The sequence below is a fragment of the Cuculus canorus genome, chromosome 3 (genome assembly GCF_017976375.1).
Source record: "Cuculus canorus isolate bCucCan1 chromosome 3, bCucCan1.pri, whole genome shotgun sequence".
NCBI classification, from domain to species: domain Eukaryota; kingdom Metazoa; phylum Chordata; class Aves; order Cuculiformes; family Cuculidae; genus Cuculus; species Cuculus canorus.
In genome coordinates, this window is record NC_071403.1 from 99,710,507 (window position 1) to 99,729,425 (window position 18,919).

General features: G+C 42.2%; 1 protein-coding gene across 1 annotated transcript; it reads left to right on the forward strand.

The window, feature by feature from the left end:
* The first annotated feature begins 1,426 nt into the window (after window positions 1-1,426).
* Window positions 1,427-18,871, forward strand: SLC3A1 (solute carrier family 3 member 1). The gene is made up of 10 exons (XM_054064257.1): window positions 1,427-2,124; window positions 3,429-3,608; window positions 4,709-4,863; window positions 5,841-5,966; window positions 10,579-10,698; window positions 11,719-11,843; window positions 13,118-13,316; window positions 14,145-14,291; window positions 17,363-17,479; window positions 18,285-18,871. Exons 1-10 carry the CDS (start codon window positions 1,698-1,700, stop codon window positions 18,723-18,725), a joined length of 2,037 nt encoding a protein of 678 aa, XP_053920232.1. The 5' UTR covers window positions 1,427-1,697; the 3' UTR covers window positions 18,726-18,871.
* Window positions 18,872-18,919: the final 48 nt, after the last annotated feature.

The window sequence follows — 18,919 nt, forward strand, 5'->3', positions numbered from 1 at the left end:
GATCTTGAGGTGTACATGATGCAATCTAAAATTTTTCTGTATTTACACATTTCCTATTTTAATCTGAAATGGTATCATTGAAATAAAACAATTGGAATAAAACAATGGAAATATGGGGTGGGGAAGCTTTTGGAGTTATAGAAATGATTAATGAAGCATACGGGAAATGAAGACCGACTCGTTCAAACCAGATACTGAGTACAACCTTACGCCCCAAGTGTAGCGCGGCTCCCTGGAAAGTTTTACAACTCAGTGATATGATGATATTAAGACTGTAGAGTCAGTAGACGGGAGATTGTTGCAAATGTTTTCCCGCTTCTGAATTTCCCAGCTGTACTGAATTACGGGCACGGAAACTCCTGCCGTCACTTCAAATGCTCCAGCAACTGCCTCACTTTGCACAGGCTGAGGGTGCTGCCAGACACTGCTGTGAGGAAGGGGAATGAAAGGATTGGAACTGTGAGAGAAAGAGACTTCTTAGTTCAGCTACTGAAGAAGTTTACAACACATTATTTAACCATTTACAAACTGCGTGCTGGATTTTTTTCTAGTCATTAATTTATATAGTATTTTCCTGCTTTTGGGCAAACAATAGTTTTTTTGAGGCCAAACCCAACTTTTCGTCCACTGTAGTTGCCCATGGAAGTTTCCCTGACTCTGGTTGCAGGCAGGTGTTTGCTTTTACATGGGATAAGGCAGTTCCTTGGCAAATGTATATTACTTTGTGTTTGCTTCGGTGTGCCTGGGCAGAGGGCACTGGCTGGAGGGGCTGTCTTGGGGGATGTGAGGTTGCTGACTTCAGGGCTGCTGGGGCTTAGAATGCGCAGATCTGTAAATGTGTGCATTCTTCTGCAGACTTTGGGCAATGCTTTTTCCTGGCTAGAGGAGAAGAAAGTGGAGAAAGAGGGAGAAGGGTAAACATTGCTTTCTTTAAAACTTTTTTTTCCTTTTTTGTAAAATAGAAGGAATTTTAATAGTGGACAGTGGGTTTTTCTTTGAGTGTTGTTTGTGGCTGTGCAGAGCTATCTTGTCCTGACCCAGGGACAGCCCTGGGTGTAGCAACCTGCCACATGCCATGAATTGCAGGATTGGTATGCACCTTATCTTTGTTAACTGCTTACCAGTTAGCTGGGTTGGGTTAGTTTGGGGGGTTTTGTTTTCCTGAGCTGTGAGAAAGGAAGCACAACAGCCTTTGTATCTTTTCATTTCAGTTAATCTTGTTGCTTTTGGGCCACAAGCTGTTAACACCTCATTCTTGCTGTCCCTAGTTAAATTACTCGGTACTGCTCAGACTGCTTTAGGCAGAGGAGACCATGACCTGTCTGGAAAGCTGCACATTTACTACAAGTTTTACTGTTAAAAAACCCCCACATTTTCCCCTGCTGTCAAAAGGAAGAGAAGTTTGGTGCACTGGAGAGAGCAGCAGTGAATGTAACTCTGCTCACTTGGTAGGAGCGATAAGCTTGCCTCCCTGGAAGACTCTGTGCTTTCTTGTAGCATTTTGTTATCTTGATGAAGATGCCTATTAGGGAGCACTTTGTCCTTTCTGTCTCTTTTTGAACTTCGACCAGTTCGCCGGGATTGATTATAAACCCAGATGCTAATTACTCTGCTTCTCATTTCACTGAACAAAGGTATATTGGCACGGTTCCTTGCTGTGGCCAGAGTTTCAATGACAAGATTTTACTTGAAGTAAAATGGTTGAGGAGGAAGCGAAGAGCTTACATATGGAGCTGAGTGAGAAGGGAGGTGTGGAGAACAATGGATTTGTTCAAAATGAGGCTTTTGATGATAAGGAGATCGACACCAGTAACCAAGAGGAAATGCCCAAAACGTGCACTGTTGATGTGGACCCAGCAGCTACGGAGGAGCTGGTGTTGAAGCCCTATGCCGGAATGCCGAAAGAAGTCTTGCTGAAGTTCTCCAGCCAAGCCCGGTACAGAGTCACCAGGGAGATTCTCTTCTGGCTCATAATTGCCGCTGCTGCTGTGCTTGTGTGCGCTACGATTACGATTATTGCTCTCTCTCCAAAGTGCCTTGACTGGTGGCAGGCTAGTCCTATTTATCAGATCTATCCTCGTTCCTTCAAGGACAGCAACATGGATGGCAACGGAGATCTGAAAGGTGGGTGAATTTTTATTCTTGGTACGTGCAAAGCTGTGTAGCAGTTGTCTGTGTGTGTGTATATATATATATGTGTGTGTATATATAAAAAAACCCAGCATACAATCCAATAGCAAAGGCCACCCTAATGGAGAAGGAAAGAATAGTTGTCTGACTAATCATTAATGGCAACTCACATTGCCATTAATAGATCTAGAGGTTGCTTGCTCAAGTTGCCAGATCTAAGCCTGGAGTTAGAATGAGTGTTTAAAGGTGGGGCTGAGAGGTTATAGCAGCACGACTGCTATCAGAGTAAAATATCCCCACAAAACTGAGCTCGATTGGGAGCTTGGATGGCGCTGAGCACTTCGTCATGTTAGGTTGGCTGCAACCAACGTGGGAAAAGAGGGAGAAATAAAAGGAAAAACGAGAGAAATAAAACAGAGAAAGAGGAGAGAAATATGTTATGTTTTGTTCATGGTCTGGGTGTTTTTGAGCTCTTATGAATGCATTAAGAAGAGGTACTCGATGCTAAGAGGCAACGCTGCTTACTACTAGCTCAGCTGAGACTGTTTCAGAAGGGGAAGGCTCAACACTACAATGGACAATAAACTTCTAAACAAGAAGCTGTAGCTATAATATACTCTACCAGCAAAAGAAGAGAAGAAACTTTCTGTAGTTATGTGCCAGTAGTAACGTGTCAAGAAGATGGAAGAGATTTGGGGTTAAAAAAAAACCCAACAATATCAAACCAAATCCAAAAAAAAAACCTCAAAACAACTAGTGGAGACTGGAGTAGGGGGTCCTAGTAATAAAAAAAAAAAACCCAAAACAAACAGCAGAAAAAAAAAAAGCAAGAGACTTTTCCTAATGACAGGGAAAACTTGGGATCTTTGCATCAAAATTATACTTCCCTTTGGGTGATCTGAGGATTAATTCATTGGTGTTTCTTGAAATGGGAAAGCAATGCTGTTGCTGAATTTAACGAAATATAAGAGTTTGTTTTCAGATGTGAACATTAAATATATCAAATGAAATGTAAATATTTCTATAATATAAAGTAGAAATTTTCCTTGATCTGAGTTTTTTCAATTCTTGCTTTATCTTCCTTATAAAAGTGGCTTCAAGTGGTTTCCATTCTGTGATCTCATGCTATCCCTGAAGACATGTCAGGATTGCCTTGTTGCTGCCTGAGATCGGTGAAAACAGGGAATGTTTGTGTACCACAGGGACCTGTGTACTGTCTTTGAGAGCCCACGGCAAACGTATTCCAATAGAAATATTTTGTCTTTCCTGAACACAAGACACCCTTTTCTTTTAAACAGGTATCCAAGAAAAACTGGATCATATCACATATTTGAATGTAAAAACAATCTGGATCACCTCTTTCTATAAGTCCCCCTTAAAAGACCTTGGATATGGAGCTGAAGATTTCTATGATATTGATCCCATGTTTGGATCAATGAGGGATTTTGAGAATCTGCTTGCAGCCATACATGACAGAGGTAAGCTGCAACATCTCCAAGCAAAATGACTCATTAAATAAAAGACACTCATATAGTACAGGTGTACCTTGTAGTGCTAGGTTACGATTTGAGATTTTCTGTTTGTGTATCTGGCAATGCCCCCATGGTGGCGTTGAGCAGAAGGAGGTGGAGGTGCCAGTTTAGGATACATGTTAGCTTCACGGCAATGCAAGCTCTCTGACTGCAGTTTCCTGGCCTTGGGTAGTGCTGGGAGCAGCACTGAAGGCATGGGGAGCTACAACAGCAGTGTCAGGCTGCTGTACATCCTCTACAAGTTGTGATGCTCTCCAAGGATGTTCACGGGTGGCGGGCTGACATACTGTCCATGCTCCCTGGTGCACATGGACATGGGCATCAGTAGTCTGGAGCATCAAGGCTGAGATGCAGTTATTTCTGGCTGAATTTTAAGACTGATGGCTGCTTTCTGGAGAAAGCAAGAAGGCTGTTATAGGGTTGAGAAGGGGACATATGTTTCCTTCCTGCAGTTGCTCCCTTGTTTGGTGCGATCATGCCTTAGACCACATTTTTTCCCCTTACAGCTGTTCAACCGAATGGAAAATGGTTTGCCAGTCAAACCATTGGGGATTTAAAAAAACACCTAGTGTTTAAGAAGGGTGAGGAAGAACATGTGTTCCCTGATGCTACACTGGTGAAATGCCTTTCTCACCTGGGAGATGGGAGGCAGAGTTAGTGGAAGTGGTTCGTAACAGTAGAAATCTATTCGAGCTTTTCTTACTCCTTCTTTCCGTCCCCAGCAATGGGCAGGGGGGAAATGGTACCAGCGAAGAAGTGTGTCAGCTTCTTGCAGACTCGTTAGACTAATTGCATCAGTAATCTGGGGCTTTTTCTTTGTGATAGTGCATTCCCGTATTACCAGCCAATGGGGATATGTTGGCACAAAATGTAATGTTCTCACCAGTTCCTTGAGCCTAAACCCTGCTGGCAGGATCCCTTCTCTTTTGCCAGACCTCTGGGAAGGAAGAAGCTATAACGCTTCTGATACTTCATTAGGAAACAAATGTGAGATTTGTCTTAAAAGATTTAATTTTTTTTTTAAATGATTTTATTGTTTTTGTAAGGGTTAAAGGTGATAATGGATTTAATACCAAACCACACAAGTGACAAACACCAGTGGTTTCAGCTGAGCCGCAATCGGACTGGGAAGTACACAGACTACTACATCTGGCAGGACTGCGCGCAGGCTGCTGGTTCAGTCACTCCTCCAAACAACTGGGTAAACATGGGAAGGGACACTGCAAATCCCAAGCTGGATGCACATAGTAAAAGCAGCTGTAACATGATTTTCCCAATGTACACTGGGTTATAAATGACTGTTGAGAGGTACAAACATGTTACTAGATGAGTTAGTGCAGATTAAGATTTAAACCAGCTCAGGGTGGAGGGGCTGCAACTTCAAACAGAATTTAGAAAATTACTTTTCCTTTCCCTCAGTGTTACATCTTCACTTATTAAACAAACAAAAAAAGGATAGTTGTGCACGAGTTGTTCACACTCACCCCCTTTGGTGTCTAGGAACTCTGCTTTCTAACTTCATCTCAGCTCCTCTGAATCATAGTTGGTGGGGAGGGAAACAAACTATGTTCTTGGCTTTTCTCCCTTTTCAAATATATTTATTTGAAATTTGAACTGATGAGTGTGTCATTAGGAACTTGTATATTCTGAAAACTCAGGTTGGAATTAATATTTGGTAACCAGCTAATGTAATTTCTCTTAGTCTTAAGAGCTACCTTAGTTTTTGTAATCTTTTATTACAGAGATGATAAAGTTAACTTTTTCACACACTTACTGTTGCTGGTGCTTCAAAGGGGTAATACCTGATTGCAGAAAGCTCTAAGTTAAATAAAACTATTTTTCAGGAAAAACAATTCCAAAAGAAATGTTCCCACCTATATTTTTCCTTCTATTCTGAATAATTTCCAGTGAAGGTCTACTTAAAACAAAAAAAAAGAATGAAACAGAACATTGAACAAGAAATAAATGTGGTGAAGCATGACTAAAGGGAGAGCAGCTAGCAAGGAGAAGGAAATGTAAAACATAAGTACCAAAATCTACTAAAAATTTCATCAATTGATTAGGCATTTTGTGCTTTATTATTATATGCTTGTAATGCACCACATCTTAAAGTATGCATAGGAGTAAACGTTTGTTAAACTGAGTGTTGATTATTTCCCCCATCCTGTATATAACCAGGTGAGTGTCTTTGGGAATTCCAGCTGGCAGTTTGACGATGTGAGAAAGCAATGTTATTTTCATCAGTTTGGGAAAGAACAGCCAGACTTAAATTTTCGCAACCTTGCTGTCCAACAAGAAATCCATGTAAGTATGTTACCCACTGCTGCTGCATGAACTGCAAAGCAGCTATTTCTACACTTAAATTCTCTGATTATTTGTGCTATGCAATTTATAGTCTAGTTGGAATTAATTCAAGGATTGCAGTGTATGTGAACAAATGAAACAAAAAGATGTCTTGACAAACATGAAGTTTATAAGCAAAACGCAAGCTCTATCTTGTAATGCTTCCAGCATGGGAGCTACTCTGCTTCAAGTCTAATTTAAAAGCAAACAAGCGAATAAAAAAATCCAAATACAGTTATCCTTGAGTAGAAGTACTGGAAGTGGGTGGTATTGCAGTCTTCTGGATTTTAAGAAGGCTTTTTTTGCTGGCTTAAGTCCCTTGCTCTCACAAGTGCCTGGCAAGATCTTCATATGTTTTTGGACCAAGCTATTGCAGTTCAGAAAGAGCTCCCTTTCCCCTTTCTTTCCCACTAAAGGCTATCTTAGAATTTCTTTTCTTCAATGCCTCAGGAGCTCTCTACTTCTCGGCCTCACCTTGTTCACCAGCTGTTCATACTTAGCTCTCTGTGAACAAACCTGTCCTTCAGCTGAAATAGTTTTTCTCCACCTTGTTTATGCTTATTTGGTTTTCAGCTCTGACAATATCCCCTTTCAGCTCTTGTTAAGCTAGATGAAATGAATTGTTTAGCCACTGGTTATTCTTCGCAGCACTTCTAGCCTGGGGTTTTCTCAAATGTGGATGGACAGAAGTTAACAAAATTAACAGAATCTTGTCCAGTGGCATAAAGATTTCTCTCTTTGTGTCTCAAGATTTCTGTTCTTTGCTTTGAAGTTGGTGCTAGTAGTCAAATAATCCAACACAACCGCGTTCTGGAAGCAGTTAATGGCTTTCAGCTCTAGGCTTCATAGAGAGCCAAGGATGAATGCGTTTAGCACATCTGGATGTTCTATCAAGGATAACAATTAATGGAAGGATTGATGTGGAAGGCCAAGCAGCTCTTGCTCTGAAGACTGTGCTGAAACAGAGCTGAATCACTCAAGTGTAAGGAAGTTTTTATCTCTGTTGATACAAGGAGCTGTTAATTAGCCAATTTCCCCAGTGTGGGGATGGCACCTTGTTTTAGCAGAGAGAGGTTTGCCTTTTCCAGGAAGTGAGACAATGCTGATTTGAATTTCAAGGAATGCCTGAGCTTGTGGCTAAGGGGGAGATAGTGAGTTTCGATCTGTCTGCATCTCTGATGACTTCACAGGGGAGAGACACAGATGGACAGCAGTTACTGTGAGAGTGCTTCACCAAGGCAAGGCGGTGCTTTGATGAAACCTCATGCTGACTGCATCACAATGTAGAATTCATGAAAATATGTGGAAGTGGTCGTGAACATGGGGAGTCCAACAATTACTGGTTTGGGGGCTTTTTTCCCTTTTAGGTTATACCCTATCAGGTAGTACAGCTACCTCAAGTGTTTTGATTTAGTTCTTAAATATTTGCTGCTTTGTAGTGTTGAATTTCAGTGCATTTCTTTGGTGGTAGTCTTCACAGCTACCCAGTTCTACTGTGGTGGTCTCAGTGTCCCTCTGGGGCCTCTCCCCTCACCACAGGTACTGCATGTGCATGAAGAAACAAAAGACTTTTGGTTGTATTTATTAACTAAAGCATGAAATGAGACTGATCCTTGAAGAAGTCTACTAATAACTTCTCTGCATCTTGGTACTTCCCTAAATGCTACTTGTTTCCATTCATACCTTTTTCTCCTAGTATTGTGCATAGTTTTCAATGGTCCTGACTAATTTTTTTTTTTCTGAATGGTACCTGATACATCAGTGAAGATCCAGTAGCAAATAGATGCTGCATTTGCTGCATAATCAAATTAAATGAAAACTAGTAAGTGTGGCCTGCAGCATTTACCAAAGATCAGTGTTATGTGAACATCATTAATTGCTCCAGCATGTTAATCTTTGCCTATTATTTTAATTCAAAATCTTGTTTCAGAAGGTTAGGGCTGTGGGACTGAGCCAGAAGTGAATGGACCCTACCAGAGAAGCTTGTCTTTGGTTTAGCCAAAGGGTGTTGTGGAAGCAATGGAACTTTGCAGCCATTGTGTTGCAGCTTGCATAAATAAAAGTAGATCAGTCTGAGTGAACGCCATGTCAGTGCTTGATATTTGCATTGCTGATAGCCGGTGTTGTTTTTCTGATGAGCACATGCGTAAGCATGAATTTATTTCTATTGGATTTAGTATTGGGCAGACACGATAGCGAGAGCTGCTGCTTTTAGAATGGCTTAACAAGAAAGTACAACTCAGTAAGAGGAGTCTTTTTTGCCAAACCAAAATCTGTAAAGCTTGGCTGTGGACTAGTTCCACACCAGCCTATTGAGGCAAATGTACTTCATACACTTTGAAAATGGATATAAATGTGTATAAACTGGAGAGGGGCAGATTTAGACTAGACATAAGGAGGAATTTCTTCGCTATGAGAGTAGTGAGGCACTGACACAGGTTGCCCAGGGAAGCTGCAGATGCCCCATCCCTGGAGGTGCTCAAGGCCAGGTTGGATGAGGCCTTGGGCAGCCTGATCTAGTGGGAGGTGTCCCTGCCCATGGCAGGGGGTTTGGAACTACATGATCTTCAAAGTCCCTTCCAACCCAAACTATTCTATGATTCTATGAAAATGGCATTTCAATAGCTGTCATTTAAAAAATAAAAGTTTTTGTACTTAGATGAAGCTGGTCTAAAAGAATGTTTGCAGAAGCCACTCTAAACAAATTTTAGAGTTGTTTGTTAAAGCTAGAGCAATTAAAACTGTAGTTATATAATAACTACTGAAATATTGTAGGATATAATTTTACTAATAGTGGCTAACCTCTGAATTTGATAATGAAATATAGCAGTGAAGTTGGATAATAATTTTTCATGTTTCTGCAAAATCAACAAATAAGCCTGAAAATAAATTTAAAAAAAAAATCACATCGGTCAGATAAAAGATTACAAATGTTTTAAGAGCTTTATTGTTTATAAAGAAAATTGGGGGTGCATGGTCTGTGCAGAACAACATATTCTTTCATGTTTGCATGAAGGTGTTCTAATTGTGTGCACCCATGGCTGGTCTTAGAATCATAGAATCACTAGGTTGGAAAAGACTCCTAGATCATCGAGTCCAACCATTCCTATATGCCACTAAACCATGTTCTTGAGTACCTGTCTACCTGTCTTTTAAATACCTCCAGGGAAGGTGACTCAAGCACCTCCCTGGGCAGCCTATTCCAGTCCCAATGACCCCTTCTGTGAAACGTTTTTTCCTGATGTCAAGTCTGAACCTCCCCTGGCAGAGCTTGAGGTCATTCCCCCTTGTCCTGTCCACTGTCACTTGGAAGAAGAGGCCAGCCCACTCCTTTCCATAACCTCCTTTCAGGTAGTTGTAGAAAGCAATAAGGTCTCCCCTCAGCCTCCTCTTCTCCAGGCTAAACAACCCCAGCTCTCTCAGCCACTCCTTGTAAGACTTGTTCTCCAGCCCCCTCACCAGCTTCGTTGCTCTTCTCTGGACACACTCCAGAGCCTCAACATCCTTCTTGTGGTGAGGGGCTCAGAACTGAACACAGTACTCAAGGTGCGGTCTCACCAGTGCCGAGTACAGAGGGAGAATCACCTCCCTGGACCTGCTGGTCACACCATTTCTGATACAAGCCAAGATGCCATTGGCCTTCTTGGCCACCTGGGCACACTGCTGGCTCATGTTCAGTTGGCTGTCAACCAACACCCCCAGGTCCTTCTCCTCCAGGCAGCTTTCTAGCCACTCTTCCCCCAGTCTGTAGCACAGCATAGGGTTGTTGTGCCCCAAGTGCAGGACCCGGCATTTGGCCTTGTTAAACCTCGTGCCATTGGTCTCGGCCCAGCAGTCCAGCCTGTTCAGATCCCTCTGCAGAGCCTCCCCGCCCTCCAGCAGATCCTCGCTTCCTCCCAGCTTAGTGTCATCTGCAAACTTGCTAAGGGTGCACTCAATTCCCTCATCCAGGTCATTGATAAAGATATTGAACAGGACTGGGCCCAGCACTGAGCCCTGGGGGACACCACTAGTGACCAGCCTCCAGCTGGAGTTAACTCCATTTACCGCAACTCTTTGGGCCCGGCCATCCAACCAGTTTCCCATCCAGGAGAGAATATACCTGTCCAGGTCAGAGGCTGTGAGAAACTGTCAAAGGCTTTACTGAAGTGCAAGAAGACTATGTCCACAGTCTTTTCCTCATCCAGTAAGTGGGTCAGCTTGTCATAGAAAGTGATCAGGTTAGTTGTCTTCACCAACAAGAGCACTTAGCACAAACCCAGTCATTTTGATGGATGAGATTGGCAACAGCTTTTAATGAGGCATGCCCTGGCTTTGGTCTCATGAATTACAGGAGTTAATTACAGACCAGTCCTCTTCTATGCTGGATGGAATAATATATGTTTTATATAGACCATTGTTTGACCTTAGATTGACATGATTCATTTTAACTTCTAATAAAATTTGAAGTACAAGTCAAAAAATAAATTGTTATGTATTAATGCCTAGGAACAGATTTAGTTTTCTTTTTACGTGTAAAGTGGTTTGAATGGGATGGGCTCACTTGGAATTCTCAATTTGTACCTTTGTCTAGAATATTATCAAATTCTGGCTTGAAAAAGGAATCGACGGATTTAGTTTCAGAGCTGTTAAATTTCTTTTAGAAGCAACACATCTCCGAGATGAGCCTCAAGTGAACAAGTCCCAGAATCCGGTAACATATGCATTTCGTCCTTGATTTTTTCTCTGTCCTTGATTTTTAATCTGTATAGTGTATGTTTTTACTCTTTTGGGTCTTAATTATGGCTTTAGGAAGACTGAGTCAGCCGTGTCCCTTGAAGGCAGGTGGCTCCTGGGCTGTCTGCAGGAGGAACATATACCAGAACAAAGCCCCTGGGCTGAGGGTGTAGGTGACTGAGATACCCACAAGCAGAAGCACTGTGGGTGGGAGCAGAATTGTCCATATACCCTTTGTATTTCTGTTCTTACGCAGATGCTTTGAATTTTCTGTTTAAAATTATTTGCTTTTCAATTCATATTCTAAAAAGTCTTGGGATTTTAATAGTTGATTGGTTGTCTCTGGGGAGCCCACTACAGAAGGTAAACTCGGAGCTCTTGCCCCCTTGGGATCCTGTAGCAGTCACTAGCATGTATTTCTTCTATGTTGCTAGCAGGAATCACAATAAAACACAAACGCTCATCTTGGCAGTATGTCACAGTGGGAGGTGGCAAGAGAGATTGAGAAGGATGCATGGTGTTATTTATGCTCTTTGTTTTCGCTGAGGCAGTGAGCTTGGTGACTTCCCCAGACAGTACCAGCACTAAGATGCTGTTCGCCTGCTGAGTTGGGGATTGCATAAAACCGATCTGCTCCACAAGTATCATTGCCTTTGTGAGTTACTACAATAATATTGTCCATCTTTGCAGCCTGGTGCGCGGCTGCAGCACCTACTGTGCTCGCTGCTGCAAATGGGCTCAGTTGGTTAGTGCTGCGGGTGGACTCTCCCTCTCAAAGGATGAGATCCAAAATAATCAGCCCTGTGCTACCATATCTTTAGAGTTCCCCACCCAAGTGCAGTTCAGCTCTGCCCTGTTTGTTTGGTATGCTAAACTCATTTCAGTTAAAACTTATCTAGATTGGTGCATTGTCTCAGGAAAGGACAGGAAGAATTTGGAGAGTTCTGAAATCTAAAATATTGGTGAACTAATGGGAAATATTGCATTCTTCTTTAAGGGGAGTATCACGGCCTATTCCCAGCTCTACCATGACTACACGACTACACAAGTTGGTATGCATGATATCATCCGTAGCTTCCGTCAAACCATGAATCAGTTCAGCAGTGAACCTGGCCGGTACAGGTAATCATTACTACAGCTTGTGATTTTTTTTCTAATATTTGTCACCCTTCTGCAGCAATCAATTGTTTTAATAACATAATATGCCATAAAAAGTTTTCTTCTTCAAATACAAATAGTGGTGCATAGGCTACAGTATCTCTTCCCCAATGCGCAAGCAAAGTGAGTTTCCCTTGGTAGTTCTACTGTATCTACGGGCTGTACTAAAATAGAGCAGAACAGGTGACTGTTCAGACCACAGAGAGACTGTAATTAATCAGCCCTGTGGATCATTTAATGTGTAGTATTGATAGCAAAGCCCAAGTCAGACACATGGCTACAGATTGTTAACATCACAGAATGGTTGAGTTTGGGATGGACCTCTGGAAGTCATCTGGTCTGACCCCTCTGCTCAGCAGGGCTACCTGGTTGCTCAGGACTGTGTCCAGGGGGCTTTGGAACATCTCCAAGGATGGAGACTCTGCAGACCCTCTGAGCAACTTGTGCCAGTGCTTGGTCATCCTCCCAGTGAAAAAGTATTTCCTGATGTTCAGAAGGAACCTCTTGTGTTTTTGGTTAGTGCCGATTGCCTTTGGTCTTGTCTCTTGCCACCACTGGAAAGAACCTGGCTCTGTCTTCTTTGTGCCCTCCCTTCAGATATTTATATACGTTGATGAGATCCCCCTGAACCTTTTCTTCCCCAGGCTAAACAGTCCCATCTATCTCAACCTTTCCAGATAGGAGAGATGCTCCAATTCCTTAATGGTCTTAGTGGCACTTTTCTGGACTTTCTCCAGTATGTCCATGCCTCTCTTGTACTGGGCAGCCCAGAACTGGACACAGCACTCCAGGTGTGGCTGAGTAGAGAAGAAGGATCATGTCCTTTAGCTGCTGGCAATGCTCCTACTAATGCAGCCCAGGATACCATCAGCCCTCTGTTGCAAGTGCACATTGCTACCTTATGTTCAACTTGGAGGACCTCTGGGTCCTCTGTGAAGGAAAGCATGGAAATTTCTAGAATGGAGTGTGTGATTTAGAAAGAGAAACGTCAGTTAGATACTTACAGCCTTTTGTTGACTCTTTTAGACTTTCCTCCAGAAATTTCTAAGAAATATTTCTCCTTGTCTGCTTTATGAAATATTGTTTCTCTGTATCAAGATTTTTTGATGATGATGAGGGAAATGAATATAGTTCTTAGTACTGTGTGATTTCTGTTCTGTCCAACACCATTCCTAGCTTCTTTCTGCTCTGCACAAACGAAGAATGAGCCAAAAAGGTATTTGTGTACTTCTTTGTAGATTTATGGGTTCTGATGGTGATGAAAATGAAGACATTGAAACAACAATGATGTATTATGGAACAAGTTTTGTCCCAGAAGCAGATTTTCCCTTCAATTTGAACCTAATTAACATGAAAAATCTATCGGGCAACAGTATTTTTGAAGCTGTCAACTTATGGATGAAAAACATGCCTGCAGGAAAATGGCCAAACTGGGCGGTAAGAGTTCTAGACCAACTCTTAAAGGAAGGACTTGGTACTATATGTGATAGAAACTTATAGATGATAGTTCCCTTTATGGTGATAGACACCTCCCCACACATTGATTGCAGTGGGATCAGCAGCAGCCTGAGCCCATGGCTGGCCTATAGTAGATATCAAGGAGAAACTGAGCTGCTGTAGTTGCAGTTGTTGGCGTTGGCCAACCAGCTGGCTGTCCTGCCCTTCAGTAACAGTTAATCCCCTGTGCAAGGATGAAAGCAGAGAATTTACAATTGTGTCTCTTGGTCTTTCCATGGTATTATGGGGCTTTGGCTTAAACTACCAGTGAGGGTGGGATTGGTACAATTAACCTTGGCCCTAAACTGACTCAATGCAATGGATTCTGGAAACCTTCCAGTGCCAGGAAGAACACTGCAGGCAGTTAACTTAAAACCTTGCTGCTCTTTGCTAGGAATTATGTTTAGGATGTGCAAGAGATCTTTTCAAAACAAGCGCCACCTTCACACAGCAGAGAAAATGGCAGAAATCTGAGAAAAATGTAGCTGTGGGGAGTTGTTTCTCATCGCTCCTCACTTCTACCTTGTGGGCTGCTGGCAGGGCTTCAGTGTGCTAAAGTTTTTTGGGGCAGAAGTTTGTACTAGCACTGAGATAAAGACAATTGTCTTCACAGGCCTGGAAGGTAAAGAAAACAAACAAACAAAAGACCCTACTACCTTGTTAAAGTAGTTAAACAAAAAACCCTACTACCTTGTTAAAGTAGTTACCCCATTTCACAAATGTATGGAATTTTATAATATATGTTTAACAGAACGATGTTTTCATCAGGTTGGAAGACCTAATGCTGCTCGGATTTCATCTCAGGTTGGGAAGGAGTATGTCAATGTTATAAACATGCTGCTTTTAACCCTCCCTGGTACTCCCATAACTTACTATGGTGAAGAAATAGGCATGGAGAACATTGTGTCAGAAAACGTAAGTGAAGAGCATATAAACTCTGATCCTTTTGTTGTTTAGTTCCGAATAACAGAACTTTCAAAAATGCTAGAACAATCCATTCCTCACTGTTTAGATGGTTTTCTGCGTTCCTGGTGGCACAACTGTTGGGCAGCACACACAAATGGCCAGGTCAGAGACCAGAACCAAGGGCATGACAAGTCTGAAATGCTAGACTGCATTCATGGTCTCAGATTCATGTCCTCTGCCAGATCAGTCTTGCATGCAGTGGTGTTGCTTTGCTTTGCTTCAGCAGAAGGGGCAGCAAGTGCCAATATCAGGCTTGGGCGAGTGGTTAGGAGAGGTGTGTTGTGGTCATCGGAACCAAGAGGAGCCAATTTGCTAACTCCTTCCTTCCACAGAAGTAATTCCACATAATTGCTATGTCCAAGTCCATTTTTTCCTGGCTGCTATATAAAGGAAATCAGAATTCATGAGAGAGCATAGCTACAGTCACCATCACCTGCAGACTGCTTTGCTCTGACTTTGAATAGGCACCTGCCTAAGCTGCAGCCCTCTATAATGTGCCCAAACTCTGAAGAAGGGTTCCTAAACCATGCCCCTCAGCACCTCATCCACCCATCCCTTAAACACCTCCAGGGAAGGTGACTCAACCACCTCCCTGGGCAGCCTCTGCCAGTGCCCAATGACCCTTTCCATGAAAAATTTTTTCCTGATGTCAAGCCTGAACCTCCCCTGGCAGAGCTTGAGGCCATTCCCCTTTGTCCTGTCCCCTGTCACTTGGGAGAAGAGGCCAGCTCCCTCCTCTCCACAACCTCCTTTCAGGTAGTTGTAGAGAGCAATAAGGTCTCCCCTCAGCCTCCTCTTCTCCAGGCTAAACAACCCCAGCTCTCTCAGCCGCTCCTCGTAAGACTTGTTCTCCAGCCCCCTCACCAGCTTCGTTGCTCTTCTCTGGAAACGCTCCAGAGCCTCAACATCCTTCTTGTGGTGAGGGGCCCAGAACTGAACACAGTATTCAAGGTGCGGTCTCACCAGTGCCGAGTACAGAGGGAGAATAACCTCCCTGGACCTGCTGGTCATGCCGGTTCTGATACAAGCCAAGATGCCATTGGCCTTCTTGGCCACCTGGGCACACTGCTGGCTCATGTTCAGTTGGCTGCCAACCAACACCCCAGGTCCTTCTCCTCCAGGCAGCTTTCTAGCCACTCTTCCCCCAGTCTGTAGCGCTGCATAGGGTTGTTGTGCCCCAAATGCAGGACCCAGCATTTGGCCTTGTTAAACCTCATCCCATTGGTCTCGGCCCAGCAGTCCAGCCTGTTCAGATCCCTTTGCAGAGCCTCCCCGCCCTCCAGCAGATCCACGCTTCCACCCAGCTTAGTGTCATCTGCAAACTTGCTAAGGGTGCACTCAATTCCCTCATCCAGGTCATTGATAAAGATATTGAACAGGACTGGGCCCAGCACTGAGCCCTGAGGAACCCCATTTGTAACTCTCCTCCAGCTGGAGGCAGCAGACATTTCTATGTAATGGGTCCAGTTTGCATTACGGGCTTTCTGTTCCCTTCAGAAGGGAGTCCCCTATGACAATAACCCATCTTTTCTTCCTAACAGAGGTTGTTTTGATGGATGACTTAGAGTGTCATACCTGACTTCTGTTCTGCCTCATTGTCCAAGATGTACGGGTATGACTGGAAAAGGTCATGCCCAAAGGGGAACAGCTCAGTTCTGCCTGTTAATATCATATTTGAGCACCATGAGAACATGGTCCTAGGGCAGATGGTGGTTTCACTGAGGAAAGCGAATGAGACAGCCTCTGGTTATGTTACCAACGGTGTTGGATAGCTTTGATTCAAAGGGGAAGAAGATACTTGAAGAAGCACAGGATCATTGCCAGGTTTGTCTAATTCAGATGTGAGGAAATGATTCTCTGATTTAAAAGGAAATCTCATTTCCTCTGAGAAACACATGGGTCAAAATATCTTCTGCATGTTCCTACTGCTGCTGCTTACTGCTGATAGTCTTCCGAGAAGTGGCTCGCCCTTGGCTCCTCAGGGTTTACTCTCTTTTAGTGGGTACCCTGTGGCTCACATACAAAAGTGCTCTTCACTCAGTCTGGAGAGGAAGATTCCCTGATTAAAGGGTGTCTTAGAAAGATGGAGAGTATTTGCTCAGGGTATAGCTTTTAGCCTCAGCATTTGATACACTCCAGAAGCTGAAAGAGGTAACGATGAAAGGGAGTGTTACCAGTGTTGAAAACTTGGGATTTTTTTTCCCTGCTTTTCAGAACATGCTAAAAGGAGAAACCCATTATTTATAATGTCACAAAGCACAGTGACAATTTCTTTTGTTGAGCTGTTGTTCTGACAGATTGTATTGAAAAGTGCCCTTTATATGAAAACCAGTTTTCATGGAAAACAAACACTCAAAGTATGTACAAAATATTTTATGCCCTTTTACATCATTAAATATAAGTGTCAGATCTTTTGGCAGCTCTTCAATAACAATGAGGAAGCTTTTTTTCAGATTTTTTCTCAATTCTTCAAGAGGAAACCTTCAGACTTTTTACATCGTCTCTTTTTAATCAGCTAAAAGCTGGTTTTCAATAAAGTTTTTGCACTTGAGAATAATTTTATCTTTCTAACGCAAACAATTCTGTCCAAACTGTACCCCTTGCAAATGTAAGCTGGAAGAGTTCTAAGGTGAGAAGCATGATGCCTACAAAAGAACAGATACTGAATAAAATTTACTCGTTAACAGCATCTCTTCTTAGGACTCATTACCTCATATATTCACTCACTGCATGTCTAGATATTTATCAGAATATCCTAGCTGTCACTAATGAACTTTTATCCAACCATCTGTTGCAAGGGGAGACAACTCCAGCAGAGTCATTTGGGAATTCCACATTTTAACCAGTGATGCTGTCAGACCATCCATTCTCCTCTGTTTCAACAGGATTACATCTTCTTTATTAAATTTACCTTTATTAAATTTTGGTTTACAAAGAACATGATGGTGATTGGAAAATGTGAGAACATGCTATTCAAGAGATAACTTTTTAAGACACTTTACTACCACTTTATTTTCTAGGTGACCTTTCCGGAGAAATCCCCCATGCAGTGGGATGGCAAAGTTAATGCTGGTTTTACTGAAGGCAACAGTAGCTGGTTACCTGTTAACTCTGACTACCAAAGTGTAAATGTTGAAGTAGGTATCTATGTGGGACAAACTAGTGGTCTAAAAATATTTTAGTGTACCTGTTTTGCTCTGACATCTTTTTCATAGTGGGAACAGGCAGTGAAAACAACCTCAGGAGAAGAAAAAGCACTGAATCATCATAATTGTTATTAGAAAAAGAAATCCTTGCACCAGCCAGGAGCCTACTTTATTCATTTAAGCAGAGCAATTGCAATTATGTAGATGTGACAATTTGGCTCTTTAACTTCCCTTTAATAATTTTAATATTAAATTGAAATCTGGTCTTTTTTCCCCATTTCTATTACTATAGAAAGCACTGGCCTTGTAACAAGAACTTAACATAGAGCATCTCGAACATAAGTAGAGTAGTGAATAAAATAGATTTTGTTGGTCTGCAATGCTGACCAGAACTGAAGACAGAAAAAAATACATATAAGACAGAGAAATTATAAAACACAAAACAAACCCTGTGATTTCAGTAAGTTAGACTGAAAGTTCAGTATCAAGCTTCGAATGGCAGTACTTTCTCCTGAATTAATAGTACTATAAGGGCACTGAGGGAGGAAGAAATAGTGTTAGTTGCTGGGGAAATTCTGTTGTGCCTAATAACCTCTGTCTCTGCCACTCTGTGCATGTCAAGGAAACGCATGAGAAAAAGCAGTTTTTCAGTAGAATCAGCAGAGAAATTTGAAGAGATAATTGTCAAAATATAATTACAATAGATGTGTTCTTGGCAGACTGTGGGTGTGAGAGGTAAGTAGTATCTCCTGCCTTCAGTGCAAAGAAATAACCCTGTTGATGCTGACTGTTGCAGATCCAGATGAGCTGGTCCAACTCAACCCTGAATTTGTACAGAGAGCTAACTTTACTTCGCAACAATGAGCTCCCCATTCAGCGAGGGTGGATGTGCTACATCTGGAATGACAGTAATGTTTTTGTGTACGTGAGGGAACTGGATGGGTTAGACAGAGCCTTTATGATGGTTCTCAATTTTGGGCAGGAATCGACAATAGACCTGAAAGCAATAGTTGCTAATCTTCCATCTGAAGCTCTTGTAAGACTAAGTACTAATTTTAGCAATGCTGGTAAAGCTGTCAATACAAAACTAATTAAAACTGAAATGGGGGAAGGCCTGGTCCTGGAATATAAAACAACAAAGCCTGTTCATACTATGGAAGCTTTTCAAGGAAATTGTTTTGTGGCAGAAAAGGCTTGTTATTCCAGTGCCTTCGATTTACTCTATGTAAACTGTTAACTGCAGGAGTAGCATAACTAGGCTTCTACGCTAATTTAGAAAATCATAGTTTCAGAGAAATGCTAAAAATTTTCAGTTTTCTTTGGCTTTTAAAACTTTGTGTACAAAATAAATATCCTCAAAAATAAAGCAGATATCTAATTGTCTTGCATCTGTATTGTTAATGAAAAAGTACAATTTAAACTCCCCCTTTG

What these genes read in the sequence shown, in the direction of transcription:
- SLC3A1 (XM_054064257.1), top strand. Translation starts at nt 1,698, where the DNA reads ATGGTTGAGGAGGAAGCGAAGAGCTTACATATGGAGCTGAGTGAGAAG. An exon ending in TCACTCCTCCAAACAACTGG is followed by an intron (nt 4,864 to 5,840) that starts GTAAACATGGGA and finishes GTATATAACCAG; the next exon opens with GTGAGTGTCTTTGGGAATTC. An exon ending in AGAACATTGTGTCAGAAAAC is followed by an intron (nt 14,292 to 17,362) that starts GTAAGTGAAGAG and finishes TTTATTTTCTAG; the next exon opens with GTGACCTTTCCGGAGAAATC.